General features: G+C 40.5%; 1 protein-coding gene across 2 annotated transcripts in view; it reads left to right on the top strand.

The window, feature by feature from the left end:
- The window catches only part of sema3bl (sema domain, immunoglobulin domain (Ig), short basic domain, secreted, (semaphorin) 3bl), a 64,971-nt gene that overhangs the window by 1,680 nt on the left and 47,318 nt on the right, over positions 1-15,973 (top strand). The window contains exon 1 of one of the 2 annotated variants that reach the window (XM_011476847.4): positions 2,233-2,582. The exons of the other annotated variant lie outside the window; for it this stretch is intronic. Within the exon in view, the coding sequence (XP_011475149.1) occupies positions 2,504-2,582 (79 nt within the window). The 5' untranslated portion in view covers positions 2,233-2,503. Of the gene's footprint in view, positions 1-2,232; positions 2,583-15,973 lie in introns of those variants that run through there. 2 annotated transcript variants of the gene reach the window in all.

Consider the following 15,973-nt stretch of genomic DNA (forward strand, 5'->3'; position numbering starts at 1 on the left):
GGGATGTTGAGGCACAAAACATTTTTTTGGGGGGGAGTTCAAAAGCAAGTTATAAAGGCTTGAGAAGCCCATGAGAGTTATCTATAATGTGTGATGACAATTAGGAATTTAGGACCAGAGCTAAAAAATGTTAAACGGAACAAAAATAATTCAGTTTGCATAAACATGACGAGAAATGAGTTCAGATTTTAGGCTTTTGGCCTGCATGTGGCCTCTTCTGCTGCATTTTCCACATCTGATTGTCCTTCAAAGAGTCAGACAAGTGCTGTCCAGTCCTGAGAGCACTTCACACTGACATCAGAATAATGTCAGTGAAAGTTGGCTGCAGATGGAGAAAGTCCTTTGAAGTGTTATTCACTTGTTACAAAACTCTTTAGTGTGTAGCAGAGTTGCTTTAGTACATTAGCGTGTTATAGGCATTCCTGTGTCAGTGGACCATGAATGCACATGCAAGGACGTATATAACTTCCATAACTTTTACTGTCTAGCGGCTGAATTGCTTCATGGTGCAAAGAAGAATCAGAGTGGTTCATATGTTCTTTTCAACAGCAACTCAAAGAATTTCATCTGTTTGTCTTCAAAAAATACAAATTAAAATACACAAGGAAGTTCAAAAAGCGTATTTCAAACTAAAACCTTTGTACATTCTGTATTTATTTGAAACAAGATCTTAATTTCAGCTCCACACTGGAATGAGATGCAAGTTACACACTGTCTGCAGAGACACATGTTTACATTCATGAACATTTGTAGGAAAAAAAGGCTTTTCGTTTGTTGTTTGCTTATGAAGCTTGTCTTGGTGACCCTACAGATTCACCATGACATGACAAGCTCTCAGGAGAACAAACAGAGCCTCGGCAGGACAAAAGTTTCTCACCGCAGCTACTATATGGGATGAATTGTCGTTCAAAACACCCAACGTTCCCACCAGCTCTCTTCGTTCCCACCCTCTGCTTCTCAGCCAGCATGAACCGTGTATGGGAGTCTATTTCCCGCAGCAAACAAGTGTTCCCAAGACAGGGGCTCACAGTAACACTGACACCTTGAATGGCTGTGACCCCTGTGTGCACTCATAGGCTTGAATGTGAATGGATGCTTATGGGAGGGGGTCATTGAGAAGGTACCCCACAACTTAATTAAACTAAGAAAGATGGAACAATGGTACTAGAGGGTCAAAGAAGGCCAGCTGGGAAAAAGTTTACCTATGGAGAAAGATTTGTTTAGACGCCAAATCGTTTTTTCTACTTATCAAAATAATTGTCATTTATCATTCACTAAAAAGGGTTACCAACTCATGGAACTAAAAGCCTTGATTTTATTGCACTTTATCTAATGTCCTCTTTTCTTCTTATCACTGTGACTTTAAAACTGAATGTGCAACACAAAAAAGCTACAGACAGGTGTTTCTTGGCAGAAATTGGCAAAACTGAAACAGAAAAACACACAAGTAGGCACAGACAAATCAACAAAAACAAAATACTGTAAAAGGACTGCATTTGATTACTTATTCACATTACACCTCCAAATACACCACAAGATGTGTGGTGCTGCTGACAAAAAAGGCTCAACATTGATCCTAACTTAAAGTACTTTTTCTGTTGCAAAACACCTTAAAGTGCTTTACATAAAACATAACAGTAACAAAAAAGGAAAAAAGATCATAATAAAAGCCCCCCAAACACAAACACTGTACAGATTATGCATTAAAATAAATAGAAACTGTTCATGAAATTAGTTAAAAAAAAACAAGGAAGTGCAAAACAGCTAAGATAGAAATGAAAAAATAGTAAAGAAGCTCTCATGTCTCTTTTGTTCCAAACTTACTTAAAGTTTCTTTAATAAATGTCAGTACTTTCCTCTCAGTCACGCGCCCTATTTATAACTATGGTAATTTATGGCTCCTAAACCTATTTTTGCAACAAGTTAAACGATATATATGTCGAATTTTGTGTTCTTTTCATTGAGAGTAATCAGGAGTGAATTGGATATACAATCTTGATATTTGGAATCAATTACCATTTTAAAATCATAAAATTTATGATTTATGATTCAAGTATTCCACCAAGTGACCCGGTTTCCACTTTGACACAACCTGTCACAACTTTGTGAGTCATCTGTGGATGCGCTCGTCCTGTCTAGAGAGCGCTGCAGCCGTGCGTAAAGGAGGAGCTGCGCCTCTCTCTCTCTCTCTCCCTCTCTGCGTAAAGGCGTGGTATCGCTCTCTCCGTCTGTGTCAGACTTCTGTTGGGCTGCTGCTGCTGAAAGTGAACTCCTGAAGCCGCTTAAACGAGTCAGTTAATCTCCCCGCAGCGGCACAGAGTGCGCGGAGAGACCATCAGCCTCACAGAGTCCTGGCTGAGCGCAGCTGATTTGAGCGCAGACAGTCTGAAAAGTCAAGTTTGTTTACTCATGTTTAATTTGCCTTATTAAATTCCAAATTGCTTCATTCCTTATCAGGAGAAAATCCTCTCAGAAGAAGGGATTTATACATTTCCTCCTCAACATGTTAATCATTGCTCTGCTCATCACCACCGTCTCTGCGACCAGGACCAGCGTTCCGAGGCTGAGACTGACCTACAAAGGTAACCATGTGACCCCCTGATGCTCTTTACCGCTTATTCTGCTCTGGCAGGTGGAATCCATTTACAGTTTTGCCTGTGAAACGAGAAACACTTATCCAAGGTTTCCCAGAAGACTCTGGAGCCTTTAAGTTTTCTTTTCTCCGCGAGGTTTTCTTCTCACACCTCACCTTAACATCCCGCTCCTTCTTTTATTTGGGCATTTTTTCTCGTCGTGGTGGTCTGAGCTGGAAGCGTTTAATCGGACTCGTTATTTGGCTACTGTTTCGGGGGTTTATGCGTTCCAGCAGGCGCACATGCTCCGCAGCGCAGGCAGGGAGCGCAGCCAGAGGAGATTCTGGCGGAGCTTCATCCTTCTGCGGTCAGATACTCCGGGCTGCCACCGCCTCCTTAGAAAACCTTTATTAGAACCGGCAACCGCGACGAAATGCTTTGGAAGCACGCAGCATTATCATTGCAACTGTTAAAATGTTATGAGCACTGGAGGCAAGGAATCACTCCTCATTGTGCAGCACAGGAAGGTGCGTGGTTTTCGTGCGCTCCTTAGATTAAATCCCATCTTTTTAGGGTCTCGCATTCCTGTGGTTTGGCTGTTTTCTCTCTGTATTCATTTGTGTTATTTTACTGGATGATTGTTGACATTTGGTTCAATAATCTCGCAGGTGTGCTTGTCACATAATCTGCTGATCTGAACCCACTTGTAGGCTATGACTCACTCAGATTTAAAGATAACAAGCCTGTAAAGTGTGTTTAAGGGATACAGACTACAAGCTGCGCACATTGTTTCGATTCTTTCAGCTTGGATAGTTTATAGTTAGCATCAATCCCCATATCACACAGGATTTCCTCCAGTTGAAATTACAAAAGAATAGTCAACAACTGGGCTTGTTGGTTTTCCTTTTGACTTTGACTGGAAACAAATGCTATTCGACTGGGAAAGAGAAAGTGGAAACTAAACAATTTACAAAGACAATGCAGAGGAAGGATAAACGCATGAAAAGTGTAAGATTGTAATTAAGCATCCTTCTCTTTTTTCCAAGCTCCAACTAAATGTCTGTTCCTGAAATACAGATGAGCTGATCATAAAACTCCAACACTTTTCGATTCAAACAAATGTGAAACAGTGTTTTCGGGTTTTGTCCTCTTGTCCACATGTCGGTGGTGCAGCCCTATGTCCATGTCTGAGGAGATAAATTTCCTTGCAAAGAGACCCTTTGAGGGTTTGAAAAGCCTCTTTGTGGTCCAGTTTCATCTGTTCTTTGTGTACATTTCTGTGAAACAAATTTGCACAATGTCTGATTAGCAGCTTGTTTGGCACTTCTCATACAAAGAATAAGCAGCTGCCTAGCACATTTTTAACAAATCAGAGCATGCTGAGCTTCGCAGGTGGGGGGCCTTAAAGAGACAGAAGCTGGAATGGACCACAAGCAGCAGAAAGTATTGCAGAAATGACAAAATAAATGTTTTAAAATAGCAGATACAGTAGACAGCTGCTCCTTAATGGTTTAAGTAAATGCTCACTTTTATCAATTTATTCTGTGAATTAATTTAATTGCTGTTGTTTGTTGACTTAGATCATTATAAAAGTTCTGTGTGTGTTGGGGGGATGGATGGGAGCCTTAACTAGTAGTTAAAAGCATTCACTGTATAAGAGAACTCGATTGAGTGAGAGTGATGTCATCCATAGAACATGGTTTTCTTCCTGCTCCAATGAAATGAAGTCAAGTCAGTCGCCATTTTCTCATGATATTTGTTGGAGCCAGATGATATCAGTAAGCAGTGATTGGCCCAAATCGGTCGGAGTCATTGTTTCTATGGCAACCACTCTCACCAAGCCAACACTACAGAACAAAAATATGAAAGAAAATGGATTAGCAATAACATGTTAAATAAAAAAAAGGTAAGAATGGTTATTCTGACAAATAAAATGACTTAGTAATAGTTGTATATCTGGCAATAGAAGTAGACTGGATTTTAGTTTCTCGGAGCCAGCAGGTACTTCCTGGTTGGAACGCCAGGGGGGGGGGGGGGGGGGGGTCCCAGTTCTCATATACAGTCAATGGTTGAGGGGGAAATCCAAGATGTGATACATATCAAAATACATTCCAGTTGCTCATTTCGGTGAGGCAAAACTCAAAATCCAAAGATACAAATGTAATCGGAAAAATTAGGCAGAAAACTTGAAATAACAGTGCTGGACCGTGTTTAGGATGAGCAGCAGCAACATGCAGAAAAAAAGCTCAGACCAGGTGAGAGTGAGGAGGCAGATGAGAAACGGTTGAACGAAGCTGTTGGAGGTCTGGCTGCACAGTGAAATCATAATTACATAAAAAGTATTTTAACAGATTGATATAAATCCCTCATTTCTTCTGTGTGATCAGAGGCCTTCAGCCCCTGCATTAGGAGCACTGTGGGAAGAACCAAGCTTCTTAAATTCTCATTAGTGAGGATCTAGGTTTGTGTTTCCTGTCTCAGTGACCTCCAGTTTGACCCCACACTACACCCTCTTATATGTAATTTCCCTCTAGATTCAAGCCCTTTTTTTGTCTTTGAGTAAATCCCTTCCTATTTCTTAACATGTATTTACTTTTGTTCTAATTTGTCAAATCTCAGTATTAAGTTCTTCTTTCTCTCTCTTTGGATGGATCTCCTCCATCAGCTTTTTTCCATTGTAGTCGTCCAAAGCCCAGAGGGTGTTTGCCCTCTCAGGAGGAGGTAATTTAGTGACAGGAAAAGCTGTCATTATCTCATTTTTATTTATTAGTAAGTTAAAGACAGGAAGAAGACCGTTTTTATCTCAGACAAGCATCTAAGATAAAAAGTAATTCGTTTAAAACTTTGACAAACACTTTTTCTTAAATCTGATTAAAAAAAGCGGTAATTGTGAATTATAACAACAAATTTAGAGAGTTTTGCTGTGGAACTTCAAACCTCCCATCATGCATTTCTCTTCTGCTTTGTTTCTAAATTGAGTTTTTTTTTTTGTTTCTCTCCACTTTTTAATCTCCAACATCATCTCTTCTTAGACTTTAGACACAAACCGTCTGTCTGAGACCATATTCACTTGCCCTCCGTGAGGGTGGGAGGGGGGAACTTAGAAACACAAACGTGCCCTTTTTTTAAATCAGAATGCAGGGCTTTCCAGAGTGTTTGTTTTTGCATACAGTCTATGAATTAATGAGTTTGTTTTCCCAGTTGCTGCTGCCGAGATGCATACAGGGATGGGTGTTGGTTATTCTCAGGCCGAACGGGTTAAAGCGTCACCAGGAGTCAGCTGAAGACGCCAGAACTCCAGGAATGTAGGGCGTCTCTCCCCCTGTCATCTTTCAGCTCTTTTCTTTGTCTGTCCTCCATCCATCTCCATCCATCTTCTCTGTCATGGATCATGTAATGGCTCATTCATAGCGCCTTGCTTTTCTCAAGTTCAGCTCAAAGTGCTCCCAGGCCACCGTCAGATTTAAAATCCAGATCAGAAAAAAAGGAGAAAATGAACAAAAGAAGAAAAAAACACACAAAATGTTATTTGCTGGCCGTCTGGCATGCTTTGAACTGTTGTTAGGAGGCAGAGAAGGCTTAATGTGTCAGTCATTTTTGACATGAGCTTAAGTTTCAAATGTCTGTTTAAAATAAAAGATACGGTCAAGGATGTCTTTACATGTTCTTCTGAAGCCAACAATCTGGAGTTTAGAAAGTTTATGATACAGGAAAATGGCCCGGACAGATTTATGAAAGAAAAGAAAATTTTGGAATGATAAGAAATATGATATAGATGACTGATGGGGCCCTTTATTGACTTCAGCTGCTGAATTAAACAGAACAGCAGCTCATGTATCATACACATTCCTAAAATTCTATTTTTTAAATGTGTCTCGGGTAAACAGACATAAATCAATCTAATAGTAATTTTAACAAAATATTGCTACACGCTGGCTGCTGTTTAGTTTCTATAACTTTAGTTACAGCTCTATTCCAATAATATGAAAAACTTGGCGTCGTATAACTCAAGTTGGGCACAAAGAGCACAAATGAATTTCTCCTTCATGATCACTTTTAAAACAGTGTATTGAAAAGGACGCTACTTAAACGTCACTACCAAATCGGGGTCCCTGATTGGTCAAAGCTCAACTGGTTTAACTTTAAATGCGCTGCTCGTTTTAGAGCCTGAAAACAAATTTAATCTTGCATGGCAACACGTGAACACAAGACTTTGGAATGCGGAAGCCCAAAATGTGCACATATGCAGGTTTAAATAGACCTTTCATTGGAAGGGGTTGCTTGAACGCACGTTTCTGTGCTCTGTGTGAACGTAGCATCAGTTTGTGGAGTTAGTCTGAATTCCCCATTCTACATCTAAATCTAAAGTTAAAGTCCCATTATCTGTCACGCACCTAGGAGTGTGAAATTTGTTGTCCTGATTTGACCCATCCCCCGGGGGAGCGGTGAGCTGCAGACGCAACATGCTCAGGAACCATTTGATACTTTACATCCCAATCCACCCCTTAATGCAGAGTGTCAAGCACGGCGGGGCCCCATTGGGCCCCATTTTTAGTCTTTGGTATGACTTGGCCGTGGATTTGAACTCACAACTTTCTAGTTTCAGGACACTCTACCCCAAGGCCACTGAGCTGGTCTGATCTGTGTAACTTGTACAGATGTTTAGAGTTGAAAGACAAACTAAGGTCTGTGATCGGATCATTGGAGAGGACAAGCATTTCCCGTCAGAATCAGGTAATAGTTTCTCACTCCCTTTCACTTGAATTCAGGGCTGCTAAGGCAAACCTCATGATTTAAAATGTATTCTGTGATGAGGAACAAAACATTTTCTCTGATATCTTCACTGCATTTTGGATACGCAAATAGTGTGGATGTTATGGCTGGTGAGTAGAAGATGTAAACGTGCGTGGCTGGTTTTTAGAGCTATGCCTTCCAGATTAACATCTGCATCTATTCAGCTGTTCAGTAGTTGTTTGTTAACTGGGTGCGATTGTGACTGTGGGAGTGTGATATCACAAAGAGAGCTTTTGTATCTGATGCAGACATCTGCGTGTCTCACCGTGTCACTTATGTAGCGTGTCGGCGTGTAACGGCTCTCAGATGGTGACCTGGAGGGATCACAGACCAGAAGCAGATGGAGGAAGCAGTGACAGGAAAAGAGGGCTCTGACAGTAAATGTGTGAGAGGCGAGGAGATGGTAAAAAAATCCAGACTTGGATTAGGGGCAACACATGAAAAGAAAGCCTGGTGTAAGAAACAGGGAAAAAAAGGCGAAGAAAAGAAAAAGAATTAGACTGTAAGAGAACAGAAAAAAAAAATGAAAGGAACAAGAGCAAAACTGGTGGAAATGAGTGAAAATTTTGAGAAAAAAAAGTGCCGTTGCATATTGTGATGACAAAACCTGTGTCACGGTGAGGTGGCTCGAGAGCCGGTTGGACCCAGATGCAGAGGCAGGAGGCAAGGATCAGGGCTAGTGGGTTTTAATTACAACCACAAACAAAAGCGCTGCAGAGCAGGATGACAAAGGAAACAAAAACTTACTTGGCGTGGCATGAAACATGGACGAGGAACATGGCATGAACACCATAACAGGGGTAACTAATGGACCAACACAGGAGGAAGGCAGAGACAAGACTTAAATACAGACAGGGCAGACAAGACACAGGTGGACACGATCAGGGCTGATGGGGACCAAAGGAAGTAAAACTCAAGAAAACAGACAAGACAGGAGACTTTCAAAATAAAACAGGAAACAGAAACAAGACAGAACAAGGACCAAAAACAAGACAACAAAATCAAATCATGACAACCTGAGCCCCATGGAGCTTCTGAGGAAATTGAAGGACAAAAAACAAAAACAAAACAAAACAAAAAAGCTCAGCAAAGCGCACTTTAAATAAACTTAGCAGCTTAAAATATTATTTTTTCTAGTAGCAATAATCAGAGCATCTACTGAACACAGTAACTTTTCAGTTCTCTACTTCATTTTCTATTTTATTTATGACCATATCCCTGAGAAATAGGAGTTGCTTTGTTAAAACGTCTTACTGTTTTTTCACAGTAGCTGACAAACGTTAAATCTAACGTATATAAGAACATTTTTTACTTAACTGAATCTAAACTTTATTTATAAAAACTTTGGTTTGCCATAACTTTTATGGAACTGTCAGGATGAATAGTTAGTGTTCCTGCTATAGATAAAGAAAACGTGTTAAATTCTAAGCTGTCACCCTTTTAAGATAACATTTAAGTGCTTTAGACGGATTTTCTCCTGATAAACGCCCGCTAGTTAGTCTTGGGACAACCCTTGCAGTCAAAGGGTAGACTGATAAACTCCTACTGGAATTAAACGGATCGAGTTTGGTGCAAAGCTAGTCTTGATAAACATGACAGCAAACATGACAGACCGAACAAGGGCGATCCGCTCCAGTCACAACTGCCTGATGAATTAAAACGTGCCAAAAATGGAAAACCAACGAGCTGACAGATCATTGAAGAAAAGACTACCCATGAAAGATACAAAACATGCAGATACAAAACGACTAAATGGAATGTCTGTGAGTCTGGAGAGGAAGCAAATAAAGGACACTTCAAAGGATGCATACAGAAGAGAAAGAATGACAAGAGGAAAGGGAGCCTCTGGTGAGATGAAAATACTAGCAGACTGCAGATGAAAAGAGGTCATGGTGGACAGAGAAATGGACAAAAATGGGGTTTGAAGAACGTGAATAGGATAGAAAAAGACAAGAGTTTGAAAGAGGGGAGAGGGAAATGAAACTAGTCGCAGAATGACAGATAGATGGGAATGAGAGGAAGTTGCTTGAATGCTTAAAGACACAGGTTTCTTTCAGGAGTGAAGGTTGACAGTTCAAGTCCCAACAAAGCAGCTTTGACCATCTGCCATGTAGATTACCAAGTGCTCCTCTTACACAGCTGTGATGAGAAACGTGCGTGTCTGGGTGTGTACCTCAAACATGTCGCTGCTGGAGTATCCTGTGTCAGGACCATTTTAGCCATCCTTTGTTTTTTGTGTTCAAGAAAGCGACATGCATGTGTGTAACGTGGAGATGTTCCAAAACCATCGTCATGGGCTTGAGCAACTATTTCAACATTAGATTAACAAATCACAGCAGCAGAGCCTCAACACAGAATTCAAGCCCTAAAAAACTCATTTGTACAATCTGTTCACACTTTGCCCCACCCCGAAGATCCAACACACAAAGGAGCTTCCCACCCACTAGTATCCCAGTGGAGCTTTTATCTGGTCATGATTAGGGTTTAGCTTCCTGATAAAAATCAGTCCTAAGATTTTTCTTGTTTTATCTCGGCTGGTGTTGACAAAAGGAGGTGTTTTAATAACTGCATCAGTGGTTCTAAAGGGTTTCAGTGGGTGGAGGAGTAAAAAAGCAAACTAGTTTGAGAGTTGAGCCGTGTATCACTGCCAAACGATTTAATCATTCATCCTTTAGTCCCACTTCGCTCTGTGCAAGGTCACAGGGGTTGCTGGAGCCTATCCCAGCTACTATATTGCAACGGAAGGGTACACCCTGGACTGGTTGCCAGTTCATGGCATCCACACACGCACACACACACGCACTGCTATGGGACAATGTAGGGTCGCAAATTACCTTATAAAGCATGCACGAGGAAGACCGTGGAAACTCCACACAGAGTGGACCCAACCCGGATTTGAACAAAAGCCTTCTTGCAGTTACAGTTCTAACCATTTCTAATCATTACACCACTATGTGAATGGTGGTTCTTTAGTGAAACTGTTGTTCACCTTTCGGCTTATTCCATAATGGTTTTAAATTCTCAGTCTAAACACACACAAGCGGACTCTAACCGGGTCCAGGAACTGCTCTTGGACCCATCTTCGAGCTGGTCTCAGTTAGTTTCCAATCGGACTGAGCTTCGGTTTGCCCTGAGATTTCTCAGTCTGAATACAATACGTTCCCGGAGCGGAGCAACTGAACCAGAACGGCCAGCGTAGCGGCTGTAAACAGAGTTGGAATGTAGTGATAGATGAGCCGCAGACAAATGTAAAGGAACTGTTGTTGTGTTATTAAAGAAAGAAAGTATAAAAAAGAAAGGGTCCATCTCCTTTCTTGTTAGAACATTTACTTTAACCAAGCTGAAAACACTTCTTTACATGCTTTTCTGTGTCTCATTAAACGTGGCGCTATCGTGACGTCACCCTAAAAGCTTCCTTGTAGTTCCTTGACAGAATTTTCTTAAAAAAATGGCATAACTCACTGAAATTTGGTCGGATGAATACAGGCTCATTAAAACAACTTTTAACGTCTTTGCCTGTAACCAGCTAGCAGCATGCCACCGACGTACCAAAGTAAAGGCCCGTACTCATCGAGACGAATATTCGCCAGCCGTTATTCGCCAGCGTTTTTCAACACGTCTTTTGTGTTCACACCCAGGCGATTTTCATTGACGATGAGCCGAGCGAACATGCAATTTCATTCCCTGACATTAGATGGCCCTTAATGTAAAACAGAAATACTCCTGTACACAAGGTGGCGCTGCGCAACTTTACGCTTATTAAACTCGCTTTTCACTCAGGAGAAGAGATCAAGTATTTACGTGCTTGTCAGAATCATACAAAGAAAACATGAATATCTCAAGCACCAGTAGCTCCAGTTCCAGCGATGAAGAAATTATTGTTCTGTTGAATGATGAAAGACGCCGGAAAAGACGCAGATTTTGGGGACATCCCATAGTTAAGAGAAGAGAAGAACATGGGTAGTTTTATCGACTGGTACAAGAGCTGAAAATGTACCATGAGCGTTTTCGGGGATATTTTAGAATGTCCGTTATTATTTCTTTGCGGCAGTGTAGACGCTACCTGGCGTCTATCTTCTTCGCTGGTATGTGTGCTCAGAAAAGCAGTTTTGTGTTTGAGCGCCCCCAAGTTGTGTTTAACTGTAACTTCAAAAGCTCCAGACACGTGTACAAAAGCGCCGTTCTTATTGGTCGTATAGTTTTTGACGTGGCGCGTCAAACCAAAAAAATGAACCCAAGGCGTTTTTAAAAAAATGACGCGTGGCGTTTTTCGCGTCGGTGTGCACACTCAGATTGGTGCCCTTTGTTTAGTGACGAGGCGTTAAACGTCGGCGAATATCGCGCGCGAAATTCGTCCCGGTGTGTACGGGCCTTAACAAGTAAAAAGTGTTGTTCCCCACGTTCAAAACTAGTAATCGAACTATAAAGTTTTAATAAGTTACCGTAACTGTCCCGATAAGAATTGTAAAGCAGAGCACGTTGGTCTTTCTCTTGTTGTTTTGACCCGCCCTCCTAGTTCCTGGCCAATGACTGATGAGATCTTTAGTTTCATGGTTTTGTTTACAAACTTTGGTCCGTAACAGAATCGTCGTCTTGATACCAGGACTCGATCCGCAACAAATTTAGCGGACTTAGTCCAGAGCAAAGGGTTTTTCCAGTCCGAATACACCCCTAAATTATTGCATGTAAGCACAGCTTTCCTCCATGACAGAATAATCTGATTTATGTTGTTTTAGTCTAAAAGGGTTAAGGTATTACCCAAGTGTTGGCCAAACTACTAGGTGCAATGTGGGATTCACTGTCTAGGCAAAAGACACATGGAAAAATGGTAAGGGAAAGCTGAGACCTAACTTGCGGCCTCTCGTTCCATTTAGAGGTTGTACCTCTGTGCCACAGTTGTCCCATTATCTTTTAAATTAAATAAGTCTGAAGAAGCCTGTTGGAGAAGTCACAACTCATTTTTTTAAGTGCTTTAAAAATCTGTATTTTTATTAAATTTATAAGTTTAATTTCTGGGATTGATTTGTATTTTGTTGGGAAAAAACAGTTAAATAGCAACTTTTGTATATCTACAAAAACATGAGATTATTGTGATTAAAAGCCACTTGGTTTCTTTTGTAGGTGTTTAAGCCTAAAACTGCCAAAAACTTTGTGTTTCTTTGAACTAATGGTGACATTCCCAAGTCAAGCGAGGTTCATTTTTATAGCAAATTTCACTGAATGAGAGGCTCAGAGTATTGAAAATGAAGTAAACTAAATGACTTGGAAACAACAGAGCAATGTAAAAATATACTTGTCACTAAGTGAACGCTAAAGAGCTGAGCGGAAGCAGGTCTGTGTTTTGGAATTCTGAGTTCTTTGGTCAGAGAAGGCGACATCCTCCACCGCCCCCTGGCTTGAACAAAGGCTGGATGAACAAGGTCAGCTTTGTTTTCATATTTTTAATGAATCATGACACATTACACACAGTTCTGTGGCATCTCCCTTCAAACATCAATGAAAAGAAAATCCAAACATGCTCACAATCCCCTTCCTGAACAAAAGCCATCTTTGTGTCCTCACATGTCTGTCTTTTGTCTCACAATTTGGTATTTTGGCTCAGAGCCCATGTAACATGAAGTGATGGGAACTCTCAGGATGGAGGATAATGCACACTGAGATGCTGCTGTCAAACCCACACAAACACACACACACTTGTGGCCATCAATTAGTTTTACTGAAGCTGCGGAAACAAGGAGCTGAGTACAAAAGACCCTACTGTGGAAGGATGGAATAACTAAACGGCTGTTGAGGGACATTCAAACATGCCTGTGAGGTGAACAGTCTGACCATAACTAGCCATGTAACTTGATTCAGATGTGATGTTTTTATTTTATTTTACAGACAGCAGTTCATAAAAAAAAAAACAATAGCAAAATAATTAGATTTACTTTTGGAGTTTTTTTATGCATTGCACATTGTTTAAATTTGAATGCAGAAACCTATTGTGTTTGTTAATTATGTTCTTCTTAACTTCTGTCGTTTTCTCGGACACAGTTTCTGCGTTGACATATACAGTTTCTGCAAAGCAGCAGGAGTTCATCAGAAATTTGGCCCTGAGTTATTAGTAGGACTGTTTGTGTGGAGTGCACTTCCCTTCAATTTTCATCATCTCTTGGTTTACACTCTCTCCCGCTAGCCCTTCACAGCTCCAAGCTGATATTATGTGCAACAACAATGGCGAGTAATATTGGAACTATCCAGCTGTACAGCTTTAAGCCAGATTCCAGCGCAGAAAAGGAAAATGAAGACGTACATGGATCTATTTGTCTGCAAGATGCATCAAAATGGAACGGAGCAGGGAGCTAGTGGCTTGCCGATTAAAGATTTCACATACCAACTACAAGCTTTTTCAAATGACATTTTTTCTTCTGCTCCTGATTTACAACAATTTGAATAAAGGAATAATCAGAAACACAACTTAATCCTAATTGTCTTTATATATGTCCTCCATCATGAGAAAAATGCTGCAAGAACATTTTAAAACACCAAAAACACAGTTTCGATAAGAGTGGATCTTCAATGACACGCACACAAACCTTCATTAGGACTTAAAGACTGCAGAGCATTAAGAAATAGATTTTCATGCATACATTTATTTGGGAAATTCAAGAACAACCAAGTCAGAGAAGCTGCTGTTCTTTAAAGAAAATTATAAAAGCCCTCAAATTTGTTTTAACAGATCAGTTATAAGAAATGAATGACACTGGAGGAGAAAAACAACTGAAGATCAGGTTAAAATAAGCCTAACTTGATGATTGTACATGAAAAATTTTTTTGGAGCTGATTGTAATTTTGAGTTGTGGATTTAAGCATAAAGAAAATGAAAGTTGAAAACACGAAAGATGGATGGAAAGGAATCACCAAGCTGGTCAGGATTAGAATAGGACGCAGGGAGGGAGAGATGATGAAATGAGGGAGGATGATGAGGGTTAGTGTGTAACCTGGATGCTGAGGTAACCCATGAGCTCTGTGCTTTGAATGGTTCACGAGGGCAGAACTGGTTTTGAATAAGTGCGAGTGCTTGAGAAGATTTTTGGACTGGAATGGATGGAGTAGACCACAGCAGCAAAGGTCAGATAAGGAAATCAGAACTTTGCTGTGAAAGTCAGCTTTGACAATCACCTCACTTCTCATGTTAACATCACAGGATAACTGTGATAACATATGAGGCTTGAGGGTCAAATTACTTCTCCATGAGGTGCAGAAACAACTTTGCAGTAAATCACAGGATTTACTCTGTCATCGCTTATCTTTCCTGTAGTTTTCCTATCAGAGCAGCAAGTTTGAGGAATCACAGCAGATGTTTAATGGTGCAATAAGTGCCAATTAATACTTTTTAAGTAAAACTAATATTGATGTCTTCGTATAAAAAATGAGTTGTGCTTTGTGCAATATTTTTTACAATTTAAAACTGCTTTGAGGTCAGAAAACCAGACGAAATAAAATACTTTTTTTCAGAATGGGCTTAATGTGAAAACAACATCTCAGAAAAGATGATAATCATCATTCTATAATAATGTTTTTGAGTCTGAAGAGTACATTCTTAAAGCTGTGCTTATCTGTTTCTTTACTAGCTGCAGCTGTTTTTATGTGGGGCGTTTAAAAAGACACAGCTGATACTACCACAGCAGCATTACCACAATGATTTTAACTAGTCAAACAAGGATATCAAGCAGATGTCTAGAGAACTGAGAGAATAAACCAGAATAGTTCATGTTTAAAATGCACCTTTTGTTTTACACCTGAAGTAAATCTCTTTAGTAATCAAGGATGTAGCATAGAGCTGTAGCACATAGAAGCAGCTACAAAACCTGGACTTGAGCTTGCAAATCACTTCCAATCTGTAAAACATTACAGTTTACATTTTATTGTTCTAACAAGTAATCTATTGCCTTAAATCTAAATTGTAATGCATCACATGAGTCCTGTAATACTTTTTGGAAACTGTATTTTTTTCTGTTGAAGTAGAACATGATCCAAAGCGACCAAGGTTGTTGTTCACCCTTTGGCACATCCCGTCAGGGGTCACCACAGCGCATAAGCTTTCACTGATTGGGAGGGATGGTTTTGGCAGAGATTTTTAACGCCAGATGCCCTTCCTGACACAACCCTGTATGTTATCCGGGCTGGGATCCGGCACAGGGAGACCCAGACTTGGGCCCCCTTGTGGCTACATACTTAAGCAGCAGCATTAAGGGTCTTGCCCAAGGACCCACACTGGATGAAGCTCATTGCCCCCCTGGGAATCAAACCCTGGTTTCCCGTTAGCCCTACATGCAGCCAAGCGAGCCATGTAGCCGCTATATAGAAAATGACTGAGTACCTACAAACTATTTTGACTGAGGGGCAGTATGGGTTAATTACCACCATTCTGTTGTTTATTTTTGGTAGAAGAAAAGCACAGGAAACACAGCTGGAGGACCCTCAGCTTAAGTCTTTTTAGTTCATAAAAAGTAACCATCGGCCATGTACTTACATGAGATAAAACAAAGATCAAACAGAGAACCTGAAGCTAATGTGCCAGAATCTCCCACAAAACACAAACACAGCCTAATAAAGGCAGG

The sequence above is a fragment of the Oryzias latipes genome, chromosome 7, assembly GCF_053564925.1.
Source record: "Oryzias latipes strain Hd-rR chromosome 7, Olatipes_Hd-rR_3.1".
In the NCBI taxonomy this organism is placed as follows: domain Eukaryota; kingdom Metazoa; phylum Chordata; class Actinopteri; order Beloniformes; family Adrianichthyidae; genus Oryzias; species Oryzias latipes.